Genomic DNA, 26,157 nt, shown 5'->3' with positions numbered 1-26,157 from the left:
TCACCCATCGTGTTGCCTGTTCTGGCATGGCCATCCACGCGCGACAGGGGCCTTATTCTTCGTTCCTACATCATAGCAAAGGACCGACGCAACGTGTACTGTACACGCGCTGTTGCTGTGGTGCTGTTCTTGTTCTTGTTGCTGTTGTTCTTGTATACGCGCGCGACGACATGACTGCATGTAGATTGCGCCGTGCGCCAAACGCCCTGTAACCAGCTTCGACTAATCTCACATTCCATTATGCCACTGCACTTTCCTCTCCAACCTGGCCCCAATCTGTTCCTCGCAAACGTACTTGGGCACCTTCCTATCCAACACCATACGGGCTTTAGAAACGCGGGCAGCTGCTTCACTAGGACCCCCCTATTTAAGTTCTTGTTTCCAGTTTGGCGGTTCATGAGCCTTTTGGCTCGTCTGGACCGTACAAGCTTGAAGCTTGTAAAACGTAAACGAAACGAAAAACGTTAAATGATATATTATGGCCATTTAAAAGTAATCGTTTTAAATATTCCGATTTTTATTTATTGCACCCCCCCAAGTCGACCCGATTGCTACGAGCATTGATGGGCGTGTAAGCTTTTATAATTAATGATTAAGCTTTAAGGAGCTGCTCCCTTTCCCCAGCAGCTGTGACTCGCTCGTTGAGGCGACTTGCTCGTCCAGTGAGTGTGCGTAGATGTGTGGGACAGGTAGGTCATATCTTCACCCTGCGACCTCTACCCGGGGAAGGCAGGGTCTGCCTTCCCCGGTATTTCGGAGCACCCTCCATCTGGTCACCCTAGCCAACTTCTCAGTGGATCGCTCGGATTCCGCACCCACCACCGGCACCCAACGAAATCTGCCAGATCAATGGCGGACCAACTCCATTTCTAGTCAGCTCGCAGGTCAACTTTATCCCAGGTCGCCACCGTCCATCGACTAGGGGCACTTTTACCTTCCACCATCGGAAGGATTTTCAACCCTAACAGTTCTCGATCCCGGAACCTCCGGGGGCATCGGTGCGTGTGTATGTAAGTGTGTATGTGTGTACGTACGTGTGTATGTGTGCATGTGTATGTGTGCGTGTACGTGTGTACGTGTCTACGTGTGTACGTGTGTATGTGTGCATGTGTGTACGTATGTGTGTGTGCGGTGTTGTTACAGTGGGCCCCAGACTTCGTGTGAGGAGTAGAGCCAGCTGGCCAGCTAGCCGTGCATTATTAGACAACCAGGTCAGCAGCTGCTGGTTCTCAACAGGTCATGTACCGGCCTGCTGAAGATTTGTCCACAAAATGTCCAAATTTTCAGGCGTGTCAGGCAATGAGGATTTCAGCTTTATTTGTGGAAACACTTCCTTGCGGTGAGGACTCTGTCTTTGGAAAGCCTGTTAACGAAGACGATCCATACAGCAGATTGCGATTTGTACTTCTTATGCCGCGCCGCTACTTTGTTATGCTTTGTAAGCTGAATAATTCTAATGTGAATGTAGCGTATTACAGTCTGCAAACCTACCAAACTCCGGGAAAGCGGCTTCCTTTCGAAAAAAATAGCCGACCAACTTTGTGCTAAAAAGTCATTTTTTGGAAAATAAAATTTGCTCTAAACCAGAATATAGAGAGCAGCACTGGACATGTCCCAGGCAGGAAGCAACAATCAATGCCTCCCCCAACTGCCTCCTCACCCCAGTCATGCTCTAGGTGGTTAAGGTTACGAATGACTTTGGATCCCCAACCATCAAACTGCAAATTCGTTACTAACGCCAAACGAATTTCCTGACGAAAGGCGCTGTGGTATACGCTACTAGTGTCCTCCACCAAACTATTCCAGAAGCGAAATACGGATTCAGCCCAGTGCAGCTGTAGCGGCATCTGCCCTAGCTCCAGAAACAAAAGCTGGAGGGGTGGTACAGAAGTCCCAACCAATTGTTTCATGAAAAGGATTTGGAGCTTGACCATTCGGTCTCGTATGGCCACATCGAAATAGCAAGATCGCGGTGCCCCGTTAGCCGGATAGCCCTTTCCCAGCATCACGAGAACCTGGTCAGGCCCCCACACCTGCGAGCCATATGGTAAGACAGAATGCACTTGCGCATTGAAGCACTTCATGCCGACACTAGATAGCAGACTCTGCCGGCACAGCTTGTTGCGCAGAGTGAACATGGCCCGTTGGCCAGCCGAGAACAGCTCATCCGTGCAAGACGCAAAACCCGAGTCTGGTCCGAAGTGCAGCCCCAGGTAGGGGGCGCGTGATTTCCAGGTAACCGGACGGAACTTCGGTAGCCCCTCGTCAAGTACGCGCATGGTGACCAGGTTATATCCGCTGAGAGCATAGACCTGCCTTCTAACCTGACCATTGGGGTGAAAAAACAATAACTCACACTTTTGCACGTTGACAGTGAGACCGAAAGCCTCTGACCACTCCCGCAGTGCCCGTAGTAAGCTCATCAACCGTCTCAATGACATCGCAAATAGGCTCAAGTCACCAGCATAGAGGGATAGGGGCACTCGACGTCCTTCAACGCTAGGGGTGTCATGGGCCGCCATGGCGTCAGGAAGTGCGACGTCTAGGGCATCAATGTAATTGGAAAAAAGGAACATATTAAGGCCGACCCGTACTTTCTCATTCCTCCAGCCAAAAACGTCCATTCGCTGCCAGATTGCTCCATAGTGTGCAGAACTTAATATTTTTAATCATAGAATAGATATGAGGGGCCGTAAGGAGGTCAAGCCCGTGAGTCAACGCGGCATAGCAGAATGTATGACCGGTCCTCACAGAGGGGTGCAAAGTGGTCCTAATCCTCTAATCCAGGGGGTGGGTACCGGTCAGCAATCCTCTAATCTCAACGGGGGTGGACCACTTCTAATCCCTAATCCAGAGTGGTGGTCTAATCCATATCCTAGGTTCGGGGTTCTAATCCTAATCCTGTGGTCGGGTCCCAATCCCAATCCTGGGGGGGGTCCCAATCCTAATCCTGGGGCCGGACCGCAACCCTAACTCTGAGGCTGGGGTCCCAATCCTAATCCTCTTGGTCGTGTCGTAATCCCTATCGTGGAGCTGTTATCGTGTGACTGATTCCGTAAAACCTTAATTTTGGCTGGGGGGCCCAATCCTAATAGAAGGGTGCCGTGACACGGAAACACACAGTGCCATACAGGCGCGAGGCGATGGCAATGCAAGTGCGTAAAAAAACAATGCAATTTTACAGCGGGTATATGATCAAACGAAGTAAAACTTGAAACATAAAAAGCAGGCTGACGAAGCTGCGCATCCTGGCCATTTCTGCAGAATCGTGCCATACGAAGAGTTTAAGCAGGGATACTGCGTCTAAAAACCTTGATTCAAGCATCTGCAGATGCGACTGTAGGGCGGTCGAAGATAAAATGCACGTTGAGAGAGGTGATCCAATGGATCACCATCCACACTTGCAGCGCGCCAGAGATCTTCCATGCCATAAATACCAGGGGCTTTCACAGCTATGAAGCACAACCCAATAAGCAGGACATGCCTCGTGAAACGATGTCTACTTATGATATTGAGCCAAAAGATGTTAACATGTGCGCATAACAACAGGCTCATTCATACAAAGCCCGAAGCCCGAGAATTAACAACAAGCAGGTAGAGCAAACACGTCCTTGGAAGGAGTAGCTGAGAGAGGTGATCCAATGGATCACCATCCACACTGGCAGCGAAGCAGAGACCTTCAATGCCATAAATACTAGGGGCTTTCGCAGCTATGAAGTACAACCCAATAAGCAGGACATGCCTCGTAACACGATGTCGACCTATGATGTTGAGCCAGTAATATTAGCACGTGCGCATAGTAGAAAAATTATTCATAAAGTTTCCGACATTTTACCTACTAATATTTTATAAGGACGCATACCACGCGACTGCCTTTGGAAGCGTCCCTCAATGTCGTGCAGTTGGTTCCGGAGGAGGCGCGGACGCCATCCATACGTCTTCGTGTCTTGACCATCCTCGTCAAATTTTGCAGATTGTTTTATCGCAATTTTACTGATCAGCAGACGCCTGTCAGAAGCATGACTGGAGCTCCTGGAGCGTATGGCTTCCGTGATCAGGAGCTTGAGCGCACACATCACACGCGACATCACTTAGTATGACATGGCATAGCAATTTTCTAACCCAGTCTGAACGGTAGCTGGATTTGATAGTCTTCCTACATAGCAGTATCCTAATTGCCAATCATTGCGGTGCCCTAATCTTAATCCAATACCAGTGTACTAATCGTAATCCTGGATATAGGTATTTATCCTAATCCTGGGGCCGGGTCCCAATCCTAATCCTGGGGCCGGGTCGCAATCCTAATCCTACACTCGGGTCCTCATCCTAAACCTGGCCTCAACTTTGTATCCTAATCCTGCCCCTCTTTCCGAATCCTAATTCCTGCCTGACCGGTACCCGAACCCAATCCCTAATCTTTGCATCCCTCTGGTCCTCATATAGCCAAACACGCAAAAGGCAACGAGTCGAACGTAGAACAGACGCCAAAACAGCATAAGCCTGGAAATTTTCCTGATAAAGGCGTTTGGGATGGCGGTGCTGTTGTCGGTAATGCATCCGCAATGGTGTTGCTGCCAGCGGCGACCGATGACACGGGCGCCATTACCCCTGCCCTCCATGGCGGGTGTAATCAGCATAAGCGCAAGCTATCGCCTAATCAGCTCGACAACAACAACAGTGAATTCCAGGCGCCCAACCCGAGCGCTCGCCGTGCCAAGCGGGCTCAGACACAGCGCATCCGCAAGGGCCAGAGCGACGGTGTATGGCAGATCAAGCAGAAAGAGAACCGACAGCAGCAGCAGGGGCCGGTACATGATGATCTGGTAGAGTCCTAGTTTGCTGTGGTTTGCAGCGACGGGTGACAGCCTGTGATTTGCTATGCGTTTGCTTGCTTTGGGCCTTTGCTTGGTCGATTTTATTACTGCTGACAAACAGTGCCAGATCTATCTACGCATGTCCACGAAGAGTGCACACACGAACGACAAGTTGGGTGTCGGCTTCCTCGAAGCCGGAAAAAGGGTGGGCCCCCCCTGCAGCCGTACAGGCCGGTGGGTGGCAAGTGTGACAATTGATGGGTAATGTCAACATGGTGGGAGGTAGTGTTTGCGTAACGAATGTGTTTTCGAGCGATTTCGGGACTATTCCGTGGCACACCCATCGGTTGCTGACCTGTGTGCTGTCTGTGATGTTTAGGTCTTGAAGCACCCGCGGCTACAGGAAAGCACTCTACTGCCACAAGCTTCATCACGGCACGCTGCAACTCTTCGGAGGCCCCATGCATTGGCCAAAGTAAATGTACAAACAAGCAGCTTGTGAATTTCATGCAGAAATGAAAGCAAATTTGGTGGTGGCAAGTCGGAAGGCCCGTGTGGGCAAATGGTAACACAAGCTGGGTGTTCAAGTTATCATACGCTGTCATCTCGGAAATCAATGACGAGATACACGGCACCTTTTTGAGATGAAATTTAGCCCGAGAGGCGTTGATGTGACTTTGGCCTCGGTCAATTGAGGCAGCCAAAGTTGTTTGTGCTCATACGATTTTTGTTGGCTACAGGCGAGATACCTTGCGATGGAGAATGCTATATAGTACCTATAATGCGTTTCAGCCGGGCGAGATATTATGTTTGGTCCGTTACACACGCACACACGGACATGGGCAATCCTACAGGTCGGGGCCCCCCTGGGTGCTTCGCGCTGGGGCCCCGCCCAAAAACGCGCCAACGCAGTGCGTGAGACTTGGTCTATGAGGGGAGTTGTAACTTATCGGGGGGGTCTGGCGCCTCACACTTAAGGAATAAATTACGACGACCCTAGCAACTTGTTACTTAGGTTGGAATAAATTGAGACCCGCCCTAAACGAAAAAAAATTACTGGCCCCAGCCAATAGAGACGCGCACCCCTTGGCGGGGCCGCTCCCATCCAGTTCATTTAGCGACAAGCCTTGGCACCGGTGGGGAAGAACGCGGGGGTCACCTAGGTTATTCGGACACTCCCACCGTGCATCAAGCCGCTTGGCAAATACCTTACCTGCACCTGCAGGCGGGCTTTGTGACTGTGGGGCGTTGAGGGTGGACTGCTGCATGTCTTTTGTGAATAATGCCGCCGGCCTTCAAGGAATTTACGTGTATAAGTTTCATTCAATATGGGCCGTGGCTCCCTGCTGGGATCCCAGGTTCAAGTGGCTTGACTGGTCGCATGGCTGCGGATTTACTTACTTGCGAATATGAACAGATCTGGTTTGTGGTGACGTCGTGTTGAACGATATCATGTCCGTTATAGGATAATCCACCAGAACAGTACCTCATCTCCAAGCGGCTTGGCCATCATATGTAGGATGTACATCATCTATGGGTCTATCTATACGTCGTCGCGCCCTTTCCCCCCCATTTGTGAGGAACTTCAAACTCATATAAATACATTACACAACTCGTCCTACACACCTTGCCGTACACACTTCACCTAGATCGACGGTGTATGCGGTACCTCCCAGATTCGCGAACCCTTTTCACATACATACATACATACACATGTACATATGCACATACAGAGACACACACATTATGAAACATAACCGCGCCCCTTCCTCTTACTGCCCGCCTTAGCACCCACACCACAATCACCACCTCACAACATCACCACGCTTGGCACATCACGCCTCCGAAGATCAAAAAGCAGCAAGGCTCTTCAACTTTCTTGGTTTTCTGTTGTACTCCGTTGCCTTGCTCCAGAATCTTTTCCGTACCCAGCTGATTCCCACTCCAAAATCTTTCTTCCTCTACCACGTACCTTCCAACACTTACTAACTCTTGCTGCTGCTGCTGCTGCTGCTGCTGCTGCTCCGACATCGTTTTCCCTTTGTTCGCATGTGGTCAGCCAACATTCTGCTTTCATCCGGGGGACTTCGTTGTGCATCCAGGGAGGGGGGGAACCTGCCCCGTTTGTCGCCGCATCGCATGCATTGTGGTGTGTGTGTGGTTGTTACAGTGGGCTCCAGACTCTCGAAGAGTAGAGCCATCGGGCCAGCTGGCCGTGCACTGCATTAGAGACTAATATACAAATTAGACAATCACCCAATATCTAACCGTCCATCGGTGACCGCTCCCGTCAGCATAGCAATTTGCCTGGTATAATTCTCAAGAAGGGGTGATGTGCGCCAACAGAATCCCAACCTTTCCGTGGAATTCCCAGAGCTGCGAAACCCTGAAGGCGGCCCCAAAAGTCAACAATAACTCGACAATTGTGGTGCATACCTTCTTCTTTGAGAAAATTTACATTCGCCAACCGCGTGGCTTCGAGAGAGGCCCGGCCGTTGCTTGTCTTCTCCATAAGGCCTTCTATGATTGTCAAGCGTCGCGTGATTCTTTATGCAAAGACTGGTGTCTAAGGGCTTTGTTGCGTCAAGTGCGGATCCCAGTTTGTTTGTGCATCGCGAACTTGATGAGGTCGTGTATCTTTTGGTCTATACTTGGAGTGAGAAGGCTGTCCTAAAAGTTAAGGCGGCTATTATGCAGCGTTGTGAATGCCGTGGTTTGGGAAGAGCTAGTTTGTTTTGGGGTCTTTCATAAAGCGCGATAGAAAGAATCTAGTTGTGACCGTGTCCCAGGGGTGGGACTTTACGGCATAGGAAAAGCGAGACCGAAGTCCGTGCCGATGCGCCGTCCGGATAGCTGCACGTGGGGATCATACGGCGAATCCTGGCAAGCCTAACTGGAAAGCAGCGAAAGAGGTTGTGCGATAATGCTAGTATCGCACAACCTCTGAACGGCTGATTACAGTACGGTTCTTGGAGGTGCGCGCGCTGATGAGAGGTTAATCGGACATCGTGATGCCCATTACGTGGGCTGTGCAGCTACTAGCTACGCCGCGGTCATGTTCCGGCTGCGAATAGAGTTGACATATAGTTCCTATTGTTATTTCGCTATCTCTTGGTGTACGATGGTGTATGATATGTACGAGTGTAGGTTCACTGAAGGACTTTAATCTCCAATCTGGACTACGGAGCTCGCTTCGGTATTTATGAAGTTATTCGTGTACCGCCATAATCGCGGGGCTCCAAAGATCATCAAAAATGTACACACATACACAGATACACACATCATCATCGCCATGGCAGCGCACCCTTCCTTGCTTCCCGTGCTCCTTTTGCTCCCCCCTCTGTCCCCCACCACCACCTTCAAGGACACACTAGAACCGCCTGCCTGTTAGGACCCAACAGAACCAAAGCCACAGCCACAGCCCTGCCTCCACAGCCCCCCACCCTACCCGTCCCCAGCTCCTCCAGCTATCCCCCTCGCTGCCCCCATCCGCCTCAACTAGTATTTCCCCGTCTCTATCCCCCTCGATTAGCTTCAGAACACGTCACCTGGCCTGGCATTGGCCTCATTCCTCTCCCGCCACTGCTCTGACACAGACATCGGGGAAAATACCATAGTCAGCCAGCACCCGCCGCAACCGGGCCCGCCCGCCCCATTAAACTGCCGGTCCTGCAGCCGACAATCCTGCCTCCGGCTCCGTCTCCGCCACCACTGGGTGCGCCACCCTGAGTGACCTGTACAACCGCAAGTGGGTACGCTCCACCCGCCTAACCGCCACCAACCGCCACCCAAGATCGGGACCGAGCACTGGCCGCTTGTGAGGCGCCAGAACCGCCAACCAACGGGCTGCCAAGGACAATGCCGTACAGGTACCGTACAGTCGGCTGGGATCGCACAAGTGCAGTGCAAAGGAGCAGACGACTAGATCAAAATGGGGTCCCCCGGGGGATAGTCGCTGTGGTGGTGACAGCAATATCGGCGGTGGTGGAACAACCAGGTCAACGGAATCAGAGTGGCCACCAGAGTGGGCAGTCTCTGACGACGACGACGGCGGCGGCATCACCACCGCTGCGGCCGTCTGTATGTCTGCTGGCTCCCAATCTGCCAAACAGCCATCTGCGATGTCCTCAAAGGACCATCGGAGCGCGGCGCGGCCCGTGCGCTGTTCGTATGCAGCGCCCGTGTATGGATCGCAGGCCGTGATGTGCAGATCGTACGGCAGCAGCACGGGGACGGTCGCAGCCGTCGATTGAGAACGCCGCTGGCCGCGCCCTTGGACACCTTGGTGGGGCTGCTGACCCTTGTGCTGTCCGGGTGGTAGGAAGCCGGTGACAGCGGCCGGCGCCGCTGCTGCCGTCAGTGGGTGCCGCTGGTTCCAGTCCGTGATGGCGGCAGTCGCCTCTCCGGAGCCACATGCCAGATCCAGCACTCTCAGCGGCACAGGCGGCATCACCTCGGGAACGCCCACAGCCATCGCCATACCGCCAGCAGCCGCAGGCCCCAACCATCCTCCTCCCAATCCGTATGCCTTGTCAGCATTGCGACAACCTTCATCGTCGCTGTCGTCTTGGTCATCGTCATCGGCTGCTACGTCAGGCTCGAGGTCATGCATCCCCAGCCAAACAGCTGGGGGGATGGCATCAAGTAGTTGTGCCACGGCAGCAAATATCTGGGCCTCGTGAGGATTGGTGTAATGGGATCCGTGCGATGCGTAAAAGTGCTGCACACCGAGGGCCTCGTAAGCTTTGCGTATGCTGGCCTGCCCGCCATGCGGCCCCGAAACAGCCGATACTGCGGAGTGCCCCTTAGGACGCGGTGGCATACTGGCAGATTGAACCCATTACATGTATAAAGTTAAATAACCTCGACACCTTCTGGTGTAGTGTTGAAGAGGCTTTCCGGAAAGCATCCCGCAATTTACTCAAGACATCCAAAGGCGTAAGAGCTGGACTTCAATAACACGTTTATGATAAACAGCATATTGTATGCAAGGTCCAAAAACATGCTTTCAAAATTGAGGTCACTTTTTCGCAAGACACCTTTTGTGTCCCGGTCTTCTGTTCGGTGGCTGCCTTATCACAACAGCTCCGTGATGAACGCTGCATAGAACCTCGACATTAAAACATAAAAAGCTACACATAAAAGCTCTTGTGACAAAAGCAGCGAATAGTCTACAGGTTGGCTCAGACGCGCGCGACTAACGCGAACATAAGGTTCCCGTGCACGAGTCAACGCTGATTGAACAGCGTGACAGACCCGCCATCGAACCTCACCCAATCCATCCCCAAGCCCACTAAAGCCTCTTTGCCGCCCCTTGCACAACATTGTCAATGCCTGACCTTACTCCACTGCCCCCCACCTTCCCCCCTTCCTCCCAACACCCTCCTCCCCCCCTCCTCCCACCAACGCCTCTCCCCCCGTCCCAACCTGAAGCACTAACCCCTCCACCTGCGAGCCCCGAAACAGATACCCCCACAGCTGCAGAACCTAATCCACCATCACCCCACCATCACACACACATTCCTCCTCTCCCCCTTTTCCTTCCTCCACCCACATCCACGAAAGGGACGTTTCTTGGCAGCCTTGCGACCCCACGATTCGGACAATGTGCAATGCGGCTGTGGGAGGTAAGGAAGGAGGTGTTACGTAACATGCAACCTTATAAGTTTTTATGAGTCCACGTTCTTCCAAGCCAATCTCCTGCTGTAGGTCCTCTTCCGGAACCTTCCTCATCCTCCCCGCCCTCAACATCCCCGACCTCATCCTCCCCGCCCCCCTAACGCCAGGCTGATCGCCATCATCAACAATCGCTATCGACCGCTGGAGGTGGAGGCGGTGACGCAGTTCGAAAAGGCCCAGATCGTGAGCTACTACTAAACACAGGTACGACACAGTCGTACGCAGCTGTCAACAGGTGGTCGCCCTTCATCCTCTCCTCGAGATCCGACTACCCCCAAACACTACCAACTCTCCCTCCCCTCACCCCTCACCCCTCACCCCTCACCCCCCACCCTTCACCCCTCACCCTTCACCCCATTTCCCCGCCCGCAATCGTCCCGGCCCCCTCTTCCTCCACCTCCACCTATTCTTCCGTCCTTCAAACCATGCACACCGCTACCACACACCCTACGCCCACCCACCCCTCCCTCGTCACTCCCTCGCCTTCCTCAGCCTTTCCAGAACCTCCTCCCCCATTCCCCTCAGAGCTCGCGGTACGGAAGCCGCCGCCGCTGCCGCCCTCTGCGCCGCCGCCTGCCGCTGCACCGCCTGCCGCGTCTCCCCGCTGGCGGAGGCGGCCTCCTGCGCCGCGAGGTCGGTCACTGTACGGAGATCTGAGGGCTTGAGCTCCCTGCCACAACCGAGATCAACATCCACCGCCAAGACCGCGGTTTGCGGAATGTAGGGGAACTTAGCGCCGGGTAGGGGGGTAGATTAGCAGAGGGGGCCGGAGGGGGCCGTGTAGAACCTGGAAAACGTGGTGACGGACTCGGATATGCGAGACCGCAATGCGACTGTGGACGCCCCCGCCCTTTCACTTCTCGCAACGGACAGGCGGACTGTCCTTTCACTGTTCTCAGTCTATCCATCTCCGGGAGGCGCAGAAAGGGCCCTCGAGGGCTCCTCACTGTCGGCCCGGGGGACACTACCCCCTCCCCCCCCCCCCGCACACACACACACACCCCACCCCCCCATCCCCCACCTGAACCCGCCAATCCCCAGGTCCCGGGGCAGGCGGAACCCGCCGATGCGGACCCTCTTCAGGGAGGTCAGCTCCAGACCCGCCGCCTTGACCAACTCGCGAACCTGTAGTTGCGGGGGAGGGGGGGTGGAGGGGGAGAAGGGGGAAAGGGGAGGAAGAGAGGGTTGTGATAGTGATGGCATACATACGTACATACATATATACATTCATTCATACAGACAGACAGACAGACAGACAGACTCACCTCGTGTTTCTTGCCCTCCTGCACAACAATCCTCAACCTCCGCGAGTCGCCCAGGACCTCCACCTCCACAGGGGAAACAAACGTACCCGCGACCTGCATGTCGTACATCGTACAAGTTGCATCACTCTGTTTACGAGGCTACAAGTAGTACGACACTTAATTGGCGTCAACAGCTATTGTACGCAACGATGCAAATTAGGACACCGAGGACGACTGTACTTGAGAATACGACACCACTTTAACAAATCTGTATCTGATATTTTTCAAATCAAGATTGCGGCCATTTTGCTTTGGACTCGTACGTACGGCATTGGAAGGTGCTTTGAACGCACGTTGACCCCACCTTTTTGTTTTTCCTTGCATAACCCACGTATATATACATACATATATATACATACACACATTCTCCCCTCCACGCACATATTCAAAACACACCCATATGCCGCCCACACGCCGCACACGCGCACCTCCGTCCCCGCTGCCAGTGCTTGCAGCTGCGGTCTGCTCGCGTCCCTCCCCAGCCCCACCACATACTCCTTGGTCAGACCGGAGGAGGGGTGGATGACCCGGTTGGCCCAATGACCTGTGGACAGGGGGGAGTTGGAGTGTATGTATGTATGTACGTATGTCTGTCTGTCTGTCTGTATGTATGTATGACTTAGATTACACTGTGGGCCGCGAGAGCCGGGGGCCGAAGCCGAAACACAGCGCAAGGGTCGGGAGCACACAGCACAAGTCGGTTAGTCTTGTGTGCTCCTGACCCCGACTCAGACTGCCAACAATCTACGCAGCCACTCCGCAGCCCCTCCATCCGGGGATGGCGCTGCAGTGTATGTATGATGTGTGAAACAGGGGGGTGTATCTTCACCCTGCGGCAGCTACCCTGCGAAACCCTGCCTTCCCCGGTATTTCGGGGCACCCTCATCCAGTCACCCTAGTCAACTTCTCAGTGGATCGCTCAGGTTCCGCACCCACCACCAGCATCCAACGGAATCTGCCGGGTCGACAGCGGCCCAACTCCATTCCTGGTCGGCTCGCAGGTTAACTTCATCCCAGGTCACCACCGTCCATCAACCAGGGGCGCAATGCCTTCCACCATCGGAAGGTCTTTTGACCCTAACGGGTATCGATCCCGGGATCTCCCGGGGGCAATGGTCGCGCGTTACCGCGTATGTATGTATGTATGTATGTATGTATGTATGTATGTATGTATGTATGTATGTATGGGGCCATATCTTCATATGGCGATGCAAGGAACAAACAAACAACTGCCGACACGTCCAGAGGGTAGGAAGGGGCGAGGGGGGAAATAAGGCCCAAATGTCGACTGCATGCGCGGCGGGGGGGTTGGGGGTTGGGAGACGAAGAAGGGCGGGAAATGAGAGCTGTGTGCATGTTGCCGGGTTCTGAAGGGGGTAGAGCCGGGGGGGTGGAGGTGCGTCAAGAGGCGCAGGGTACCACGGATACCGTACATCGTGACCGTACATAAAAACCATACAAATATCGCACCGTCGTTAGTAATGAAGATCAGGCCGCTTGATGCCACGTCCAGGCGCCCCACAGTGAAGAAACGCGGGGGCAGTCGTTTCTGTACGACAGGAAGAGGGGAATGTACGGGAAAGACGTGTTTTCATGATCAGAGCCGAGTAGAAGAAAGTGCTGGTGAAGACTGTATGTGTGTATGTATGTATATATGTATGTATGTATGTATGTATGTATGTATGTATGTATGTATGTATGTATGTATGTATGTATGTATGTATGTATGTATGTATGTATGTATGTATGTGTGTATGTATGTATGTGTGTATGTATGTATGTGTGTGTGTGGAGGGTTGAAGCCCGGTGTTGGTGGAGTGGGAGGGGTACACTGGGGTGTTGTAAGATGTGGTCGTGAGAGAAAAAAGTGGTGCGACTTTGTGAATTTAATTGCTGCTAAGCCCTGCCTTCCCGCCGCCTGCCCTTCCCCGAATCCCAATATCCCAGGGGTCTGCTCAAAGTTTACCAGATTGCTCTTCGACGCGCAGTTTTAAATGTATTATGTAGTTGCAACGGAGCCCGAAAACTGCTCGTACGTACGGCAACCGTGCGACACTGAGGACCAGAGTACGCAGCCGAGCAGTTATCAACCCATGCCGCACACACCCTTCCTCTTTCTTACACCTCCCTCCCTCCCCCCCCTCCCTTCCCCCCTCCCTTCCCCCCTCCCTTCCCCCCTCCCTTTCCCCCCCTTCCCCCCATGTCGATGGCAGGGGAGTTGCCTTTTCCTTTCTTTTCTATCACCGCTTTGCTGTGCGCGATGCCCTCGTCCCCTCTTCTCCGTGATCCCGTCCCTGTTTACGGAGTTGTCTACGTTGTTTTTCCCCTCGCGCGCCTTACTGCCCACTTCTCTCGCACTAGCTCTACCTGCTCCGTATTGCGCGCTTGTCGCTATCAGCACACCTCTTCCCTTTACCCACCTCCAGCTCCTGCCTCCCATACCTAAATTCCCTCCTTTGCCACCTCCCCCATCTCCAGCTCCTTCTCCCGAATCCCTCCGCTTCCCACCACCCACCTTCCCCTTTTTCTCCCAACCCAGTTCCCGCTCCCTTTCACGCCGAACCCCTCCACTTCCCGCTACCAATCTCCCACTCCCGCCTCAAACCCCCCAAACCTGACGTCCTCCCCTCCCCTCCCCACGTATTAGGCACTACGGGGCTGCATGCACATGCCCCTAGTGCGCGCAGGTTGGCGGGAGCCACGGGTGGCCCCGGCCTGCGCACTTGCGCTTCTCTTCCTACCAACTCCCTCTCCTCCCTTGGGCTTGGTTTTTTTGCGTTGGAAAGAACGTTCGCGTTTGCGTTCTTTCCAACCCCCTTCTTTGCATTCTGCCGGCGTACACGCCGTCCAATGCGTCATCCCGTCCAATGCGTCATCCCGTCCAATGCGTCATTAGGTCATCTCGTACGACACCTTCTGTGTCGTCCTGCGCCGCCTCTTGCTATTGTTTTTTAGTTCCTGCGTTTTCTTCCGTTTTCTTATAGGTTCTTTAGGGCTTCTCGTTTCCAGCTTCCCCGATCAGCTAGTTTAATACTCCTTTTCAGCAGCATTTGCATGCGTTTTCGTATTTTTCTTTCGCTGCTCACAACTCCCCCACCTCTCTGCCTTGCATGTGCCTTTATCCGCTGCTCCTGCTGCCTGGCCAGGTGAGTCCATAAGGTGGTTCGAGCTTCTTTGGTATTTCGCGGTGGCGTCGGTAGGCTAGCCGGAATAGTTTAGTTTGGGTCGGTCGGGTCAGTCGCGCGTTCTAGTTTTTTTGGGGGGTTGGGAGGAGCACTTGCATACCGACAGCCTTTCAGTATCAGCAATGCAGCTTTCTCTCCTGGCCAGCAACTTTACGCCACTTTTACGTCAGCACATTTTTTTCTCGCCGCCTTCACTACTTTTTCTACAGCTACTAGTTTACGGTTTGGCTATAATATTTCTGGCGGCTTAGGTAGGTAGGACTTCCAACATCTACGTCAATTCTTCATCCCGAGGTTACAGTCGTCATCCCGAGGTTACAGTCGTCACAGTCGCCACGGACGCCTTTCGGTCAGTTCTTTCGGTTGCTACTATCTTGCCCTGGCAGCAGCTTCAATCGCGTGTGGTTCGTCTTTCCCCCCCTCCCCCCCCCTCCGTCGTTAACGTTCCCCCTTCCCAAACCCTGAATATCACCGGGGGAGGTGGAGGTAAGACGAACGACTGGCGACCAACATCCCGTGTCGCCTATCATAGCATCATCCGCCAAGTGCCGTACCATTCGTCCCCTTTCCGCCCTTCTCCTCCCCCACTCCTCCTCAAGGGCGGAATCCCCTTCTGCCCCCTCCCCTTCACCCCCTCCCTTCCCCCTTCCCTTCCTGCTCTCCAAGCACCCCCAAACCGTTCAACTGTTCCTCCCCGCCAATACACACTCCCTGCACTGCCCCTCCACTTACACTCCATGCCGCTCCGAAACCCTAAACCCTCCTCCCCCTCCATTCTCCTCCTCCTCGTTGATGCTCCGGTCTGCGATCCCGCCCGCCCCCTACCCCACCCCGCCTCATTCCTCACCCCCCCTCCATCTCCCCTCCTCCCAAACCGTGTCTACCTTTTCATTCCTCACCCCTTCCCTCTCCCCACTTGTTCCCCCCTCATCACCCCTACCCCGGGCCCCCCCAAGCCCACCTTACCGTGTCTTTGCTGTTCCTGCGCCACTGCTCCAGCCAGGGGTTCAGCAGCTGCACAGCCAGCTTCCCCCGACCACTCACATCACTGCTGGAGCATATGTAGCCCTGGGGGGGGAAGATGGGAGAAGGGGGAGGGAGAGAAAAGGGGGAGGGGGGGAAGGAGGTTACATCCGCTTTGCGAAATGTCGACCGCTGACGTTCAAACTAGGAAGGGAGGAAAGGGGAGAAGGAAGGGAGGGGAGATTCACACACACACACACACACCAGTCACGGATACACGCAACCTAGGACCGGCTCGTGTGCACGTGCCCCCTCTGCCTGTCGCCTGCCTGCCACTGCCTGGTCACAATCCCCTGAATTACCACCTCCCTTTCGGCCACCACATCACGACACCCATCAAGGTGCTGCGACTGCTGCTACTGCTTCTTTGAATCCAAGCTTCACTTCTTTGTTCACTCGTACGGAAATGACTCTAGTTGCCGTACTCGTACATACCCGACCGCTAGCCGTCGGCGTGTGCCGTACGCGGGTTGTTGTTGTTGGTGGCAGGAACCCCTCCCCCTTCCAGAGGGCGTTAGGTTCTTTTTCGCAGTAGTAGCAGTATAGTATTAGCAGTACAGTGGTAATCGTGTGTATTTTGCCCTGGCCACCCAGCGCCCACCCGGAGTCCATATCGTCATTACCACTACAGCGCCGTTGACCCACTGCCGTGGTGGTGGTGCAGCCGCCGTCAGTGCCACCACCGTGCCCTCCCTGCCATCACTACAACTACTACACAGCTTCAGCACTTTACCTGCACACCCTCTCCACACCCACCCCACCCCACCCCACTCCACGACCACCCGTCTTTCACCACCCCATCAATGAAATACGGGTACAAGCACACACACGCACACACACTCGTATACAAGCGCCCTAACGCTACACAGTTCAGCGGGAGCCCCCGCAGGGCCCGATGCGCTTTCGTTGCCCCTCTCTTTCCTTCCCTCCCTTTCCCCCACGGGTTTTAAATTTGACAAGATGAAGTGAACATTTACTTTAGGACTTTACAACTTTATCATAGATGTAGAAACCTTGTCGGGTTCCGGATAGATCAGATTATGACGGCGGACGCGATGGCCGCGGTGGAGGTTGACACTGTATTTGACCAGCAGCTGAAGGTGGGGGCAGACGAGAGGTGTAGGGTAGTAGTCTAGACAGCGTTTCCGTCTTTGCGTCTTTCTCCCCATTTCGTACACACGCAGCCCTAGACCCTGCTGCAGCTGCTGGCCCTAGACCTTGCCTCCAGGCCCCCAGAGCTCCAGGGGGGGGTGAGGGCCCCTCACAGGGCTCACCTCGGGCGGGTGGGAACAAAACACAGGAAGGTGGTGGTGGTGTAACACACACATACACACACGTTCTGGAGTTTCTCGCATATCATTCACCCGCACCTCCCAGCCCCACCCCTCCCCACCCATCACCCCCATAATAACCCTCACTTTGGGTTTATTAACAGCGAAGTAGTACAAGCTATCCGCCTCCAAAAAGAAGCGTACGGGAACCTGGCGCCACCCCGCAGCGGCCACCTTGCCGGCACCACCGCCACCACTACCCGCGGCTCTGGCAGTCTGTGCAGTTTGCGGTGCATTGCTGGTGCTGGAGGTGGTTGTGTCCGACCTCCTCATCGTTGTCATCTTCTGCTGCTGCTGCTGCTTCTGTTGCTGCTGCCGTTGCTCTTGTTGTTGTTGTTGTTGTTGTTGCTGCTGCTGCTGCTGTTGTAATACCTCCACTCGATCCGTTGTGGGGTCAATGGTGGTTCCTTGCTCCGAAACCACTCGGCCGTTGACACGTACTCGGCCCTCCGAAATGAGCTCCTCGCAGGCGCGTCGGGAAGCCACTCCACACGCTGCTAGTACCTGAGAGCCCCCGCAGGCGCGGGGGGCAGCCCAGGGCGGGTGGGTGGGAAAACGAGCGAATGAAGAAAGGATGGGATAGAGAGATACCTGGGGACGAGGTCGGCGTGCAAGGAAAGCAAAAGCATTGGTGTGCGTGTATGATGTGTGAGCTGCGTCGCTGGCGATACCTGTCCGACGAAAAGCAGGGACCTTCCCCCTGAGCGCACTTGGGGCATTTGGGTTTGTTGAGGAAAGCGAGCAGAGGAAGTAGGAGGAAGGGGCGGAGCGGAATTTTGGGGAGGATTGGGAGTGGACCGTACCTTTGCCAGTCGGGGTCGGGACTCGTTTGTTGCGCTGCGGCCGCTTGTGCTCGGTCGGTCCCCCTTGGCAGCAGCTACTTCAACGCACGAGCGCCTGGATTGCTGTTGAAGGTAAACTCGGAAACCGTGCGGTTGTGCGACTACTGTAGCCGGCGTTGATGTTGAGAGGTGGACGGCGAGCAAGCGATGGCGGCCAGCCAACGAACGCAAAGTAGAACCCATAGCTTCGCGACAAAACATTTTGGTGAGATAAAGAATGTTGATGAAAATTGCTCATTAATTCTCCGTTGGTCTAATTGCATGCGAGAAGAGTTAAGGCCAGCTTCAAGTAAACCTGGATCCTGTATTGTGCACCCGTACACGAAAGATTTGCGCACAGTGCTTCTAATTTCTTACTGAAATGATGCATCGTCTTATAAAACTTGGTTGAATATATTTGTTGACTGAGTGCGCTCGAACCTTGAGCTGAGCCTTGAGCTGTAACCATACCCCAGGGTGGCCGCCCTGACGTAACCTATCCAGAAAGGTGCACATAACCCCATAAGCGAAAATGAAAGTAGCATAACGTCTGGGAATTTTTTTTAGCAGTGGCAAAAAAACCATCTTTCCCCATTTGCAAAGAGTTATGCGGCTCTTGGAGAATGCGAAACCATGGGACGACACTTTAATACAGAAATGCGGTGCCATTTTGATACTTTACAGGGCCAACTGCCGCTCCAACGTGTTGGTTCCAACGTGCAGGGGAGTTAAACTTCCCCCCGCGTGGTGCGCAAGCACAGATGGGGCGGACTCCACTCGCTGCAGACTCCACGGCACTTCGGCTGAACGCGTAGTTTGCATCGCCCAAGGTCACCTACACTTAAGGCACTACTCCTGCTGCGTTACCTTGCCCGTGGCGCAGCCGAAGGCTTCAGCGACGCCTCTACAAGCCTAACCGCTAGCACATTTTCTACGTGCACATTTGCTACCTTAGATCAATTGCTGCCCGAGAACACTGGCCACAGCTCAAGCCGTGCTACACTCGACCAATGTTATTCAATCTGAACACGAAACTACGGGACGAAACAGCAAAGATCACCTTGCTGCTGGTCGAATTGGCCGAGGGGCGGGAGGTAAGGGGGAGGAGGTTACCCGCAACATACCGTAGCAGGCGTGCCGCGGCGTCGTGGATGCAAAAGATCGGTCAGGTGAAGAACTGTTGCAGCGGCAGTTTGCAGTCGTCCGCAGCGGTCACGGCCAAGGTCACGCTGCACCAATCAGCTCGCACAGGAAGGACTCGGTCGCAGTAAGGATGCAACGGGTAGATTTTCAGCGGACAAAAAGAGATAAAGTAAGTGCAGCAACGTTTAACAGCGCCACCGTGGCGAGTATATTGGGTTGTAGGTTTCCCAACGTCCTAACCCTTGTGCCGGATTTGATAAGCTTCGACTTCTCGAAGCGAAGAATGCGTGTACTGATAGGCAAGAAGTTATTGCGAGGGAACTGCCGTGGTGCGTGAAAGCGGGTTGCATGCATGCGACCGCAGCATGGCAAGGAACGCCAAGCTTCTACTTGGGTCGCACAGGCGCATTGGGCTTTTAGCTGCCGTTGCTTTGACTATTACCAAGAGGTGTGTCCAGCTGCTGGGATAGTTGCCTCTAGTTTTCCCTCCACCCACCCAAGGCAATCCCTGGATTGCCGCAATGAAGCGGTCTCTGGTTGTTGCTTGCCTTGGGTGGGTCGCTGGTGGGGCTCTTGGCCCCCGTAGGGCCCTTGAGGCCATAAGATTTTCTAACGGTGCAACACAGGTAACTGTCATTACTATCGGCCACTAGTGCAACTTCCACAATGGTTGGTGTTGGGAGGGAGGTTTCGCAAGCGGTTTGTTGTTACCAAGCCAAGCTGGCGGCTGGTGACTTAGTCACTGCAGGATTGAACAATATTAAATAATGATAAACCCACGTGCTTTTTCTGCAAGGCTCTATTTCAAAGGGTACAGCCCCACCGTCATCAACAAGGCAGGGAGGTTGAGGGCAAGGGGTGTCAAGGACGCACAAACAGCCCACGAATGCAATGAACGCCAACAAACAGCCCGCGAACAGCCGCAAATACGTCCACAGCCGGCACGGCTCGTAGCGCTAAGAAAACCTCCGAAAATTGCAAAAAAAACAGGGACACATCCGCGGCTAACAAACTGGTTTTGCAAATTCAAGGAACGGATACCTTAACCGGTTGAAGTGTCAATATGCCGTCAGCGCAGAAGATTATCGAGTCAACGGCCCCAACCCGACACGTATGTGAACCGTGATTTGACAACTCCCCTGAAATCCCGCACCACAGATGGATTTGTCCACCTGATGACGAAAGGCTCCTATTAGCCAGGTACACATACAGGGTTGTTGGTGATGGCGAGTGCGATTTGGGGCGTTTGCGTGCATTTGCCGGCAGAGCTTGGGGAGCGGTCACCCTATGTTACCGCAATTGGCTTGGGAACTTGCAAGCCCAGCTCAACCTAGGTTTAATGTAGACCTACTTTATTTCAACCCGTTACTCTGCCCGATGTTTACCACCTTCGGCAGTATGCCCAAAAATCTGCCCGGCTTCATGAGGGCATGCGCATCATAGCAAAAGTCCAGGGACTCAAGGAAAATGCCCTGGTAAGTCTGGCCAATTGGGCAACGTCCCTGAGTGAGCCGCTTCCTTACTACGCTATGTTGCATTCCTGTTCTAGACAATGCGCCTGGACGCTCAAGTTGTTTAGTGCTTCGAACATTGAGCTCGGCATCAAAGCCGCAAGGTGTCGGCTGCTGGGCCGTTGCATAACCTTATGGCCACACTTCAGTTACGATTGGATAGTAGTTTTTATGGCTATGGGTTTAAGGGAGTCTAGGCCATCATGTTAATCTAACCCGAAGTAGGTCGACGGAGGTCGAATCTACGTGGCTGTTCGACAAGGAGCCGAGGCTCAACCGGCTGGGTCTAGATAGCACCCAGCACTAAAATTGCACGCCTTAACCTTCTGCAGAAACAGACGTTCTCAACCATCCATGGCTTCACCGTGGGCCGTGACTTACAGTCCAAACATGCGACACCCGCAAAATGTGATACACACTTGCTGATAAAACCTCTACAGATTCCTGAATCCAATCTATGATGGCCATAGATTTCCCCGGAAATTCATTCCCCCAGTTACGGTTACCTCAGCGTACGGCTGCTTCCCATCAATTAACCTGTATTTTTGAATCAATTCTCTCGAAGAAACTTTTTAAAGGATCAACCACATAAGCTTACACATAAGCGGCGATGAAATAATGCATTACAGGCCGTTGTAGTCAAGCACGCGCTTGCACAAAGTGATCAAGTTTTAATTCACGTCAACCATCTTATAATTGCATTATTTTATGCGTCTGTTGATGAAGCTTTGATGTGTTTGCGCGGACTCAGAGGAATGGCTGTGCGCGGCGCATTATTATTTGTCTTGATGTTTCTCAGCGCCGTCCAGCTACGTGCAGAAGATGCTCCAAGTGAAGAGGAGGAGGACCTTGGCTTTTTCATGCCGATGGTACGAGGTGCTTGGCCACGCCTTGTTGCTTGCACAGTTCGCTTGATGTGATACGGACTGCCCACACAGGCTCCAGAGCAGAAGCCTGAGAAACTCCAACGATTGGTTGAGCTTGCCAAAGATATCAAGAGCAGGGCTCAAAAGGAGCCTGAAGCAGTTGCTATCGCGATCTCAGTAGCAACTGGCATGCTCCCTCCTGTTCCGCTGGAGCGGGCTCTAAGGGTAATGAAAGACCTCCCAGCCGCAGCTCAAGAGCATCTGCCAGCTGCAACTGACCTGCTTGCGTCTATCCGTGAGCTGGGCACAGCCGCGGAGTGCCTTGAGCATCCAAACACGCCACATGGATCCCCGCGGCGCCTTTCGTACCTAATTGCGGCAAACCTTTATGAGTGCGAGGCTATTATGCCGGTGGGTCAAGCCGTGGAATGGCTGGAGAAGAGGGCAACGGGTTTGGGGTTGTGTTGTGAGCGAGGGCAAGCGTGGGGAAAGCGCCGGTCCTGTGTCCATTGCGCTCATTTGGGTCATTACTTCCTTGCAGTTTTGGATTCTCGAGGTCCTACGCCTGGCGCTTATGCTCAGGAATGACCAGTATCTTCAACTTGCGTACTTCAACAATGACACGAAACCGGCCTTCACTTCTTCGGTCAGCATTTCCATTTACGAGAGTGGCAGCAAGGACACCACAACAACTTGGCTCCGGATTGCAGAGGCGCTTTGGACTGCGGCTGGCATCCCAAACACGGTCGTCATTAATGGCCTGTTGACTCGCCAGACTCTCATGGACCCGTATTCGGGGGCGTTCTACAAGCAGCATCGTATTGAGGTCCGTTGGGGTTACAGCTCGGATTGTGAAAAGACTTTGCAGTGACTGACATGCTAACACACGTTGTGTGCTGCGTTCAGTACTTGGCTTCACTCCGAAACGCCGCGCTAGAACCCGTGTACCAAAGCCCGGAAGGAACCTACAACTTCGTGATCTTCATTAATGATGGTAAGCTTACGTCCAGCTTTGAAATGACTTTAGCCTTGCATGAACCTTGCTTGGTTCGCGGTTGTCGTACACCGCATGGAATTACCTAAACCCGCTGGGAACTTGACCTTGCAATTTTGCAGTGTTCTTCTGTGCTCACGACATGCTACGCCTGGCAGCGTTTGAGGCCGACATCGGATGCGGGTTGGATTTTGAGGTATGCGTCTCTCCGGACTTCGTTGGTAGCTTGGGAGCGTCCAGTTTGCATTCATGGCTTCCGGCTGTCTGCAGGTTTGGATTGGCAACAAGAAGGGCCGTGTCAGCGGTGTCACGCAGCGTTTCTTGCGCCGGCGCCTGATGAGCGGGGAGTCCGATCAGGCGGCAAGTACGATTTCCGGATCTACTGCTATTCCCGGGATCACCTGGCAAACCGCGATAGAGCACATGTCTAAAGTACACGTCGAGGAGGCAGCGCGCCAGGCTGCTGCCGACTCTCGGGTGCAGGCTGCACCAATCAAGCCTCGTTACGAGTTCTATGGTAAGTCAAGACTTTGTTAACGGCTGTGCAACATCACCAACCACCAATCAACAACCACCTCTGTGTCTTCATTACGCAATACCGAATGGAAATTACTGGTTAACGCCTACTACGCTATGTGTGGCTGCAGATACGTGGGTCTCTCGCGACGTTGGTGGAGCTCCGGTGAGTGTGTCGGCCAGGGAAAGTGTTCAAGACGTCTCCTTCACCCGCGTGTTTTTCCATGCCAGCAAGCTTATGTAATGTAATGTTACAGAGTGGGAGGCTTCTGGGCCACTTTATCACATTGTCAGTTCTAGATCATTTATCACCTTATAGCACCATCCACCACTACCACACTGTACTTCGCCATACGAACTGTAAGTCCAAGGCGGCGGATCCAGCCTTCAGGGACCCCACCTCATCCATTCACCCGAACACCCGAAGAGACGGAGGGTTCGGCAATCGCCACCAATCCAGCGTGCGAATCTGGTCCATCAACTGTGACCTCAACTCCACATCTCAGCAGCTAGCCATAATCTCGCGCTCCCGACTAATTCGGGGGTCTCCCCAAGCTTATGTATGCCTCTGCCCTTGCTGCCTGATCGGTTATTGCTTTCCGCAGTACGTGAAAACGGACCCAATTGCCCGAGACTTCCGTACAATCGACCTTCTGCATCGTGGATTGCCCTTCCCGGTCAAGTGCTGCTGGAATGGTATGGTGATCCTGAATGCCACCCATCTGGCGCGAGGTGCGATTCCGCTGATCCTCTTGCACTGCTGCAGAGCGCTTGGTCAACTATGTTTGAAAATGCTTTCCAGGCTTGAGGTTCCGTGCATCTCTGACGGCCGAGGGCGAATACGACATTAGCGAGTGCTCTCTGTTCTGCGAGGACTACCGTCGACTTGGCGCTACGGACGTTGTTGTCGACCCATCCGTACGCGTATCGTACCTTGTCTGGACTAAGGTACGCGCGCGCACCTCCATGTTTTGGTTGACGTTCCATCCCAGATGGCCTATACCTGCTTGGTTGATAAATGATTTTGTCACGATTTCATGTGTGCAGGACTTCCACGGGAAGCTTCCAGGCGGTGTTGGCGCCAAGGTCCCCTGGGCTCTCCTGGCACGCAGCGGCGCTTTTGATGAGCTGAAGAAACTTTTTAAGGAGACGAAGAGCGACATGAAAATGACATGGGTGCCCCTGAGTAAGTCCCTTTTTTGTGTAGTTCTTCTGGTAGGCAGTTTCCTGCGCGTAAACCTTACGTTATTCCCGTATCCTGCACCTTGTCGTAAGTTTCTCCTAAATTCAATGTGGTGGCCTCTTCTTTTATTGACAGGGAAATTCGCTGAAGAGGCCGATCTGGACAAGGGGCGGGTGATTGACCTCGCCTCCGTCAACTATACGGGGATTTTCTTGGACCGCTTGAAGAACCCGCCGCCACCTCCGCCAAAGCCGCCAACGTGCAACCTCATTATGGGGCCCTACGGTTCAACGGCTGATGGCCACCTCTTTGACGATCTTGCCATGTCAGCCTTTGGGCAAAATCCCATCACCAAGATTAGATACAGTAACACGACGGCGATGGAAAGCCTGCAGGTGGAATACGCCTCAAGGCCTGGGCTTATACGTGGGGTCCAGAACAATACCGTCGACGTGGCCTTTGCCAGTGGCGAGGCAATCGACCGCGCCATTGTCTTCTTCACCTTTAAGGAGGTAAAGGGCATGATTTTTACCACCAGCACGGGACGGAACGTTTCCCTTGGTGTCACGGATGGGGAGGAAGGTACGTTTGCATGGGCCACGCCATGCCCGGGCGATGCTGCCGCAGCTGGGAAATACCGGCTAATCTCCTTCGCTGGGACGGCGGATAAGACGTTGCGATCCGTGTCCTTGGTGTGGGCTTCGAAACATCAGTGACCTGGTGCGCGACCGATACATTCGTATGATCCATTGATTTAGGCGTTCGGTGACGGATTTAACTAATGTATTGTGGGGTGTTCAGTCCCTTCCGATTTTATGCAATTGCAAGCAGGATATGGCGAGCATTCCAGGGAGGGTAAGGGGCGAGTCAGCCTGCATGACCTTTGAGCAACTGACCGTGTATAGCATGACAGCTCGCGATTATGTGGGAAACTGGTGACTGAGATTGATTGATTACTGGCGGACTGTGGCAACGCCGCTGCAGACAACGATTATGCGCGCGCATCCTTGCATTTACGATACTCCGACGATACTCCGACAAGCCACGCATTTCTGGCAAAGTAGCAGTGAGCATTTGATAGCGAGCCATACCGCGAGTACGAGATGTTGATCCCCGGAAGCGGAACTGAGCTATCGGTCGTGATGTGGTTCCTGTGACGAAAGGTTGCGGACAGAACCTTGCGTGTGCTGATTCGTGAGTGTGCTGCTGCATTCCCGTGTGACTCTTACCTATGTAGCAACCTTGTAGAAAGCATCTTACCTGTTTTGTTATCCGCCATACCTTGCTGGCTCTGGGCCCGTCATATGGCTGGGGAATTTGCCAGTAGGCTTCGTGCGGTAGCAGTAGACTCATCGACTCAGGACTTGATGTGTCCGACTTATGTATGTTACGCGCGGCCTCTCGAAACACAGGGGAATCCAGACTAACCCCACCCTCGATTTGTAACAGGGGTAGGACCTGAAGGTGTGGATTCAAGGGGGTTGTATTTAGGCCTGTAACAAAAGCCCTTCCAAATCATATTCAATTAAAAAAACACGAGAAGGATCAAGCCCATGAGAAGGATCAAGCCCATGGTTGCGGCTTCAGCCGCGTCATGGAACGATATGATCGAACTATATACGTGATTTTTACAAGGTCGGTCATTTTGTACGTCACGAAGTCACCACGGTAGTCACCGTGTACTCATGCAATTCGCCGCCCTATCGCTCTTTGCTGCTGGGTAAGGTACATCACCTTACACATCAGACACCTTGTGTGGATGTACCTTAGTGCGGACCAGACAATTT

At 53.6% G+C, this 26,157-nt stretch overlaps 3 protein-coding genes across 3 annotated transcripts; 1 reads left to right on the top strand and 2 right to left on the bottom strand.

The window, feature by feature from the left end:
* Window positions 1–8,469: 8,469 nt before the first annotated feature.
* VOLCADRAFT_93240 (uncharacterized protein) lies at window positions 8,470–9,636 on the bottom strand (the record flags this gene model as incomplete). The annotated part of the gene is made up of 1 exon (XM_002952475.1): window positions 8,470–9,636. One exon carries the CDS (start codon window positions 9,634–9,636, stop codon window positions 8,470–8,472), a length of 1,167 nt encoding a protein of 388 aa, XP_002952521.1.
* Window positions 9,637–10,964: 1,328 nt separating this feature from the next.
* On the bottom strand, window positions 10,965–18,379 carry VOLCADRAFT_93239 (uncharacterized protein; the record flags this gene model as incomplete). Its single annotated transcript, XM_002952474.1, has 9 exons — window positions 10,965–11,163; window positions 11,515–11,618; window positions 11,759–11,851; window positions 12,226–12,341; window positions 13,268–13,346; window positions 15,949–16,050; window positions 17,019–17,099; window positions 17,709–17,840; window positions 18,140–18,379. 9 exons carry the CDS (start codon window positions 18,377–18,379, stop codon window positions 10,965–10,967), a joined length of 1,146 nt encoding a protein of 381 aa, XP_002952520.1.
* A 788-nt stretch (window positions 18,380–19,167) lies between these two features.
* VOLCADRAFT_93238 (uncharacterized protein) lies at window positions 19,168–25,086 on the top strand (the record flags this gene model as incomplete). The annotated part of the gene is made up of 15 exons (XM_002952549.1): window positions 19,168–19,251; window positions 19,290–19,469; window positions 19,704–19,748; window positions 20,698–20,775; window positions 21,750–22,088; window positions 22,219–22,503; window positions 22,584–22,671; window positions 22,830–22,867; window positions 22,942–23,188; window positions 23,319–23,353; window positions 23,793–23,919; window positions 23,990–24,135; window positions 24,235–24,457; window positions 24,506–24,952; window positions 24,998–25,086. 15 exons carry the CDS (start codon window positions 19,168–19,170, stop codon window positions 25,084–25,086), a joined length of 2,451 nt encoding a protein of 816 aa, XP_002952595.1.
* Window positions 25,087–26,157: the final 1,071 nt, after the last annotated feature.

The sequence above is a fragment of the Volvox carteri genome (genome assembly GCF_000143455.1).
Source record: "Volvox carteri f. nagariensis unplaced genomic scaffold VOLCAscaffold_30, whole genome shotgun sequence".
NCBI lineage: Eukaryota > Viridiplantae > Chlorophyta > Chlorophyceae > Chlamydomonadales > Volvocaceae > Volvox > Volvox carteri.
The sequence above is the reverse complement of the archived record's forward strand: the minus strand, read 5'-3'. Positions and strand labels throughout refer to the sequence as shown.